The 8,721-nt window shown below is 35.1% G+C and overlaps 1 protein-coding gene across 1 annotated transcript; it reads right to left on the bottom strand.

Moving 5' to 3' along the window:
• Positions 1-5,038: 5,038 nt before the first annotated feature.
• On the bottom strand, positions 5,039-7,691 carry LOC129226791 (5-hydroxytryptamine receptor 1A-like). The gene has a single exon (XM_054861420.1). It carries the CDS (start codon positions 7,689-7,691, stop codon positions 5,802-5,804), a length of 1,890 nt encoding a protein of 629 aa, XP_054717395.1. The 3' UTR covers positions 5,039-5,801.
• Positions 7,692-8,721: the final 1,030 nt, after the last annotated feature.

Raw genomic sequence — 8,721 nt, 5'->3', positions numbered from 1 at the left:
TTTTTATATTTCTCAAAAAATGTGACCATTTTTCTTTTTCTTTCTTCATTTTTTTTTTTTTTTTAAGTAATCAGCGAACGAAACTAGCATGTTTTCCATACTTTCAGTTTATTGCAGTTGAAGCCAAAATTTCAATTCGTAATCCAACACAAGCAATAGAAATATTTTAATATATATATCATTATTAAAGGGAGTAAAATCGGTAGACTATTTTTTGTTTAGTTTTTATAAAAAAATTTCCTAGTGTTATATTAAATTAACCTTTTTATTGGTGCAATGTTATTAATTTGTGCATTATTTTAATTGTTACGTTTTATGACTTCACTTATGTCGTAGGTTTAGAGGAAGAACTCACTAAGTGCGCTTGAATTCATTCCTGGAAATGTGGAAAAAAATAAATCATAGTTGTAAAAAAAAAAAAAAACTGGGCGATTTTTTGTTGCAATATTTTTTTTAATCTGCAAGTTTTGTTTTAAGCCTGCATTATTGTAATTTTACATTAGATATCCTAGCTTATTTTTTTATGCGAAATTTTGCACTCATAGATTTTTAAAGTGCGCTTAGTGAGTTTTTCCTCTAAACCGACGATACTGTGGTTTTGGATGTTTTTTTTTTACTGCCTCCCGAAGAGTGTGTTGTAACAAGAGATTATTGTACTGAACCAGGAAGGACGTGTAATGAAGTTCTTTCAAAGAAGTTTCTTTTAAAAGGAAACACGGGATTGCGACACCTTTCAACAAAAGAGCAAAATTCATCGGGCGAAAATAATTGATCAGGAATAAGATGTACATTTTATAAAATACATCAATGAATACATATAGAATTAATAATAACCAAGCAGTGTAGAACGTGTTAGTATGTTTGATACTGAAAATCTTCACAAAAAAAAATCGTGAAAAAAGAGACTATATAAAATGTTATCTGCGATTTTTGAATTCTAACTCGAATTCAGTACTTTAAGAAAAGAGAAGAGTAGCTTTTGTTTTAGAAATTGGAACATTATAATAAATGTTTTATATCAGGAGTGACAATCCTCTGACATGTGTGCTAAACGTCGCAGGTCTGAACATGTTCTTTGCAAACCAAAAAAGTTAAAACTAAGAATAAAAATCAATAACCCACATATATATATATATATATATATATATATATACATACATATATATATATATATATATATATATATATATATATATATAGATAGATAGATAGATAGATATAATTGTGAATGATCGAGTAACGCTTTCGTCAACGACAGTGTAACTCGCGCCACGGCATGATAATTTGATAATATGTTTTGGTAATGTTTAACATGCAGGGAAAGGCTTTATTGTTACAGGGCTGAACTGGATCCGGTAACTTAACTGTTTTACTGGGAAGACTAATTTCAGAAGAATGAAGAAACGAAAAATTGATCAATAGCTTAACGCTATCTACTGAAGTTAATAGTTAATCCACTGAAGTTAGGATTAATATTTCAACTACCAAAATATCATCTACTGTCTGACCATCGATTACATGGAAAGGCTAATATCCGGTTTATAGACGGAAATGGAAGAATTTATTAGTTTATAGGGATGTTAGTTGGTTTGTTACAGATGTGCACTTTTGCCTCTCTCTCATTTAGTCTTAGTTTTGTAAAAATGAAAATTTGCTCACAGCAACATTTTTATAATCTAAAGTATATTCGATCTATATTCACCCGGCAAGAATTAATTGATTGATTTATTCACAACAAAGTTTTGAGCTTACCATTTTGCTTTTATGTTTCTGAACGAAATGAAAATATTTTCTTTTCTTTTTGTTGTTTCCATGATAACTATTTTTGTTTCCCCTTATTTTATTTTATCGAAAACAATAAATGAATAAGGCACTAGTGACATTATAAAACGCATGCATCAAAATCCCATGGTTATTTTCCCTTCTCACCTGCTGGATTCATTCAGATGGAATAGTCTTACTTGGCGGATTGCCAAATTACACACAATCCGCAGTCAACCAGTAACAGGCAATTGCTTCATTCCAATGTAGAAACCATTTTCACCCGTCATACCTTGACGGTTTTCTAGTATATAAAATAAATTCGAAAATGTTTCTTATACTTCATGAAATGATGCTACGGCCGTTTGCTGTACTTTCCAAAGTTGAACCCCGTAGATAGACTCAACACCTTACCATGAACAACACACCAACATGATATTAAACATCTTGTAACTAACGTGAAGTAAAAAAAAACCTTCTTACATATTACAAGAACAGTTTATTTAAACAATTTATCTCGCTAAAACTTTATATGATGTTTTAAAACATTTTATTTCTTGGAATAAATATGATACTCTCTCTTTTTATTTATAATGAATGAAAACTGTAGGTACTACGCCTGAAAGCAAAATGCAGCTATGTGTAGTTAAATCCATGGTAAATTTGGCACCCTAAAAAATAGAATTTCAAAAAAGTATTAATTTTTGTCACTTTGATAAATATTCCCTTACCTGTCTTAAACTGTCATCCATGTTCTTTAAAACTATAAAAAAAACTTCTTGCAGAACAAAATCTTTCTAAATTGCATTTCAACCATTTTCCCTCATTCTTTTCAGAAAAATAAATTTTACATTATACATAGCTCGAGAAATTATACTAATAATAAAGCTGAAAGTCTCTCTGTCAGGATCTCTCTCTGTCCGGATCTCTGTCTGTCAGGATCTCTGTGACGCGCATAGCGCCTAGACCGTTCGGCCGATTTTCATGAAATTTGGCACAAAGTTAGTTTGCAGCATGGGAGCGTGCACCTCGAATCGATTTTTTGAAATTTCGATTTTGTTCTTTTTCTGTTCTAATTCTAAGAACATTTTCCCCAGTAAAATTATCATAAGATGGACGAGTAAATTACAAAGTTATTATAACGTGGAACCGTAATATGGGCAAGCCAATTGACGAGAAATTCATCGCATGCATTATTTGTAAATATACAGGCCAAAAGACCTTTTAATTTTCTACTACGGGCAAAGTCGTGCGGGTGCCACTAGTAAATAAAATAAAACAACAGCACTGGAAATGAATTTTACGCGAGAGAATATTGTGACGCTGCACGAATTTGAAGCAGATGCATATATATATATATGACTTAAAAAGCAAAGCACTATTCAACAATTAAGGCAGTGAGAAGCAAAGGGATGTAAGTGGACATTTTCAAGTTTTGAGTAAAACGCTTTTAAAGATTACGTCCTAGGTGGGCTTTCATTGATTTTTTTTCGAAATCATGCTGTACAGCAACACCTACCAGGGCTACTAGTACTATATCTTGCCCCAAGACAGAGGAGGGGTCCACCTACCATTTGTACTGGTTATCTCCAAATTTTTAATTTTGCCACTTGCATCCCTTTGCTTCTCACTACCTCAAATGTAAAGTACTTGGGACACCTTGAGCACAATTTAAGACTTCGAAACCGAACGATATATACCAAGGAAAAAACATCTTTTCATAATTTTAACAAAAAAAAAAAGGCAGAGGAGGGGTTCAGCAAACATTATGTTAAAAAAATGTTTTCGATTTGCAAAAAAAAAAAAAAAGATGAAAAATTATGAAACGTGTTTTAAACTGACAGACATAATGCTGAAAATAATAATAAATATGCTATAAACATGTAAGGAAAAAATGCACTATCTTTCGTAATTGGTACTTAAACCTATATGCCATTGTTTAGCTTAATCATGCTACATTTGTACAAAAGAGAAAACAGTACGGAAATACTGAAGCAATAACAGACATGTTATTTCTTTTTATTCTATTCCATGTATCCTATTAACTTATATTCTTTCTTATATTAGGACATTAGTTAGTAATAAGCATATTTCTTGCAGATATTTTATGCTGTATATTTATCCCAGTAAGTATGTCTAATGATTAGCTCACGAGCTATCTAGAGATTATGAAAACTACATTAAATGTTTGGCAAATGCTTTATACTTAGAGTCTTCAGAAAGTAAGATAAGAAGAGCTCTGACGTGTGTGTAAATTTTCTGTATGAACAAAAATCCCGCTGGAGAAAGCGAAGAGGATCAGAGCTTTCAAATGGTAACGGTGGATAGATCTGGGTGTTCACTAACAGGACAAAATATGTCAGTTAGTAGATGGCTGCGTTGATAAAAGCATATAATGCCAATGAAACAAGAAGTGTGCGAAGTTTTTTCGTTGGGAGGTATTGGACTACCCTCCTTACAATCTTGTTCTTGTACCTAGCTACTTTCATCGCTTTGGACCATTAAAGAAACAGTTGGATGTCCGGCATGGAAGAAATCATCGTCAGGAATGTGAAACCTCATCAAGATGGCTTGCTGAACCGTAGCATCGGCTTTGAACTGCTGACCTCCTAAGTGATTATTTTAAGGTCCAAAGAGGGGGAAATTACTGGTGCGAGGTCAGGACTGTAAGGAGGATGGCCCAGTACTTCCAAAAAAAATCCTTATCACACTTCTAGTTTTACTGGCGGGACATGTTTCTGTCAGCGCAGCCATCTTCTGAAAAATTTGTCCTGTTGGTGGACACTTAGCTCCATCCATCGGCACCATTTGAATGCTCTGATTGACTTCCATATCTTCAGAGTGATTTTCTTCATACACAGAACACCCGTCAAGCTCTTTTTACCTTACTTTTTAAAGCCCCTCATATTTGTAGCAAAAATATCAGAAAAATTACTGAAAGCGCAGAGAAGTTAAATTTCAGTTATGTGACAAGTAAGCTTCTGATAGGTTTCTATAAACAGCAATGCGGTTGTCAGTTCAGTATTTAAAGATTAGAAATTTTGCTTCGTATTTTTTCATACATCTTTGAAAACTGTATTATCCATAGTCCTTTATTGGAAATGAAAACTGTGGTGTTGGTTTGAATTTTTTTTTAATTTAATATTAACGTTTGATAGACTGATTGGGTAAATGATGTATAAACATTTAAAGATTTACTGCTCATCAAGTTAAAAGGCATATTGTCTGGGGAATTCGCAGAAGGCACAAGCGACGATTAAAACTTTACAACGAAGAATCTTTTTATTTTTGCAACAAAAAAGTAATAGATCATTTGAAACTCAACGATACACTTACAATTGCGTGAAACAACCAAAACACTACTTTCAGCAAAGATTTTGGACAGTTTACACATTTTAAAGAAAACCTTCTCTTTCTTAATGTAAAAAAATGTACATCTTCTGAAATAATATCTTTTTTGTTTTAAAATTTTTCTTTAGCTAAAAAAAAAATATCTCATACGATGAGAATGAAACTGTATTAACCGTGCTGTCGTGCTAAACGCACTAAATTCGGATCTGCAGCTGAGTTCAAAATGAGAAATCGCTTTTCAAAGTTATTCGCATCCATATACTTGATTCAGATACCACTTTTTTCATTTTTTCTTTTTGGAATATTTTCCATCTACAATTGACCATCAAGCGGTTTAAGTAGGTAAAATATGTTGTAAAAAACCCCCGGTGACACTAACTTAATTTTGGTAAAAAGTGCAGATACAACTTTTGTGTTTAGCACAGCAGCGTCCGACTTTCCGTCAAAAAACATAAAATCAGCGGCAACTTTGCTGCTAATAGTATAAATGATTTTTCACGCCATTATGTTTACAATGTAGTAGCAGATGAAGCGAATAAAATTTACGGAGTTTGGACTGTACTTTCATTGCTTTTGACTTTTTCAGTAATCTGTTCAACAATTACACTTTTGACGGGACAATTAAACACACACTGAAAGGGTGCGCTGGAACTTATTCAATATTGCTTGTGTCTACTTAGCCACGAACATCACAAATGTTCGTCATCCTCTGGTGGAACTGTCGTGTCCAACTGTCGGACTAACTTAGGTCTGTTGCTCTTTGATGATTTAGAGCTTGAAGAGGCGTCTGACGACGGTGTCGAGGATGTCAACGTCGTCTCGCTGGACTTCTTGTTCCTCATGTGGCTGTAAATGAAAGATTTCCTCCTAGCACTACCTAGTGACGAAAGGTGTTTACGAGGTTCCGTCGTAGACTCCCCAGTCACTGAACTAGATCTTTTGTGGTGGGATGGCCTGGACTCCCAGAGTTCTTCGGAAGTGTTAAAAAGATACTTTCCGATACCCCGCCTGGAAGGCAAGGAAGCGTCAGCCTCAGTGGAATGCTCGTTGCTGTTGGTGCTGTTGTTACTTTCCAGAGAAATACTGTAGTTTTCGGTCGTGTCACTGCTCGTTGAATCTCTAGTAAGACTAGATTTCAATCTATACAACAGCAATTTATTAGTCCCGCTGGAACTCGGAAGGGTTCTCATGTTACGAGAATAGGAATTATTGTAAATGGCTTGTACGTTGATGCTTTGGTTCGGTTTCCGCTTTCCGGTAGGGACAGATACATCGCAATTAAAGAAGTCGTCGTCTGATGTATTGGATACTGTTTCCTCTATTTCTTCCCTACTCTGCCATTGACTGCCCACGTCCTGGTATGCAGCCGGCAATGCCTTCACCTTCTCAGAACTCTCGTTTACAAGACTAGCCGCAAGCGCACAAGGCATGACAGTGTTTGTTCCAGTTTTGTCTTTATTCTCTCTATGAAACATCCATTTTTTGTTCTGCATTAAATTAGAAGGGCAGATCAATTGCTTGACATTCTTCCTTGATGTCTTATTCCGGAATACGTACAAATAAGGATTTATCACACAAGCTATCGAAGCACATAGAACGACGAAAAACATAACAACATCAGGCAAATTGTTATCTGCGTCGAAATAAGCTTCTATGCTCACAACAGAAAAATATGGCAGCCAGCACAGAGTAAATGTCATCACGACCAAAACTCCAGTCCTCACTGCTTTCCACTCCTCTCCGAACAACTGGTTTGAACTAGAACTTGTTCGCCTGAACTTCTTTTTTGGTGCACTAGTTCCACTCCTTACTTCCGGTATGGCCGACTCGACGCTATGCTTTCGAGCTCTTTCGGAATTATCTCTTGCCGCTTGGAACATGGAGGAGTAGACGCAAATCGTGGTGAGGAAAGGTAGCATGAATCCTACCACGATGAGTACACTTCCATAGATTATACTATCGATGTCGTTACTGTTCCACTTGAGGGTACACATGTGCCAGGTGTCCCTGTAGAGAATCTTCGTGGTGGTGAAAAGCGAAGGTAAAGCGATCAACACACCTAAAAGCCACGTTCCAAAAATCAAAATTCCTGTGCGTTTCTTGGTGATGGTCATCGAATAATGGAGTGGACTGTTAACTGCACAGTTGCGATCCAGCGCAATCAGGAGGAGGGAGAGCACAGACGTTATGTTCAAGCTAGTGAAGATGAAACCGCTGCCGATGCAGACGATCTCACCCAGGAGCCATTTTTCTGTTACTATGGACACAGCAGTAGTGGGAAGCACCAGAATGCATTGGAACAGGTGAGATAATGAGAGATTTAACACAAATCGGTTAGAGAAGCTCCTTAACATTGGTCGTTTATAGAACAAGAGAACCACTAGAGTGTTGCTGATGAAGCCAAATACGATGACTAGGATAATAGACGCGAGTTGAACATAACGTAAAATCTCTGCCGAGGAGGAATCTTGATGAAACAATTCGGAAGTTGGTATTTCATAAGGAGAAGTTAATAGGGTCGTGGAGTTGATGAGACTGGTAGTCCATAGATCATCATCGATGGAGCTTTCCTCGGTCATCTTTTATTTTTGAATGTAAGAATCCACGAATAAAAGAAGGATCATTGTACTCGTAAGTGCAAAATATTTTGTCAATGGGGAATACAACTTTAAATTAGCTCGACTAATTTTAACTACTTTTAACGGTGCAACGGATGAATACATATGCTGTTTAGAAAAGACTTTCGCTTTTGTTTTCTCATCAAATACATAAAGGCAATATTTTCAGGAGTTTATTCTGGTTTCCCAAGCAAAAATCTTGCAATAATAAACTAAAAATAATTTCCGAATGTAGCTCATTTGGATGGCTCAACCCTCTCTCTTCAGAGTGACACCTAAAAAGAAAAAAAGGAACGTATGTTAAAATTAAAAATATTACTCAAAAGACAATTTTCTTTTATCAATTATTCAATTTTTAACCGAGAATGCTATAATGCAGTAAATCAATTTTTACCTACTCTTTTTAACTTTCTTTTCTTTAACAAAAAGGAAAGAAATACAAGAGGAAGAAAAAATCAAAACACGATGAAGAAACCATTTTGTTTCTGAAGCTTATGAAAAAACTAAACATGTCTCGTGAACACGGGAAAATGTAAGAGGGAAAAAGAACATTGATGAAAACTGAAAGAGCTACAATGAGTTAGTCTTCAGCTAGATGATTTTTATTTAATGTCAAATATAAGTTGGACGTTGTGTCTGAATTGTCATTATTCGAGTAGAAATATTGACAGCGAAGATGACAAAAGAGTTTCGTTATGCAAACATTGCAAATAGCTTTTGCTTCTTAAAATAACTTTACTCTACTTTTATGACTTGAAGCCCTTCTTATTTAGTGTCCGTTCCATTCTTAAATGTCAGAGAAAGAGTCAACTCATTTATATTGTATATACAGGCTGTCCGAAAAGTCCTTGACACATTTCAAAAATTCATATAAAGGCAACAAATTGTCGTATGAATATGCGGGTTGTGTCGTAGTATTTCATAGGTTCAAGAATTTTTTGTGTATAAATTACTTGGTGAATTCCAGGAAAGAGAAGACATGTAGACATGA

Source organism: Uloborus diversus, chromosome 7 (genome assembly GCF_026930045.1).
Source record: "Uloborus diversus isolate 005 chromosome 7, Udiv.v.3.1, whole genome shotgun sequence".
NCBI classification, from domain to species: domain Eukaryota; kingdom Metazoa; phylum Arthropoda; class Arachnida; order Araneae; family Uloboridae; genus Uloborus; species Uloborus diversus.
The sequence above is the reverse complement of the archived record's forward strand: the minus strand, read 5'-3'. Positions and strand labels throughout refer to the sequence as shown.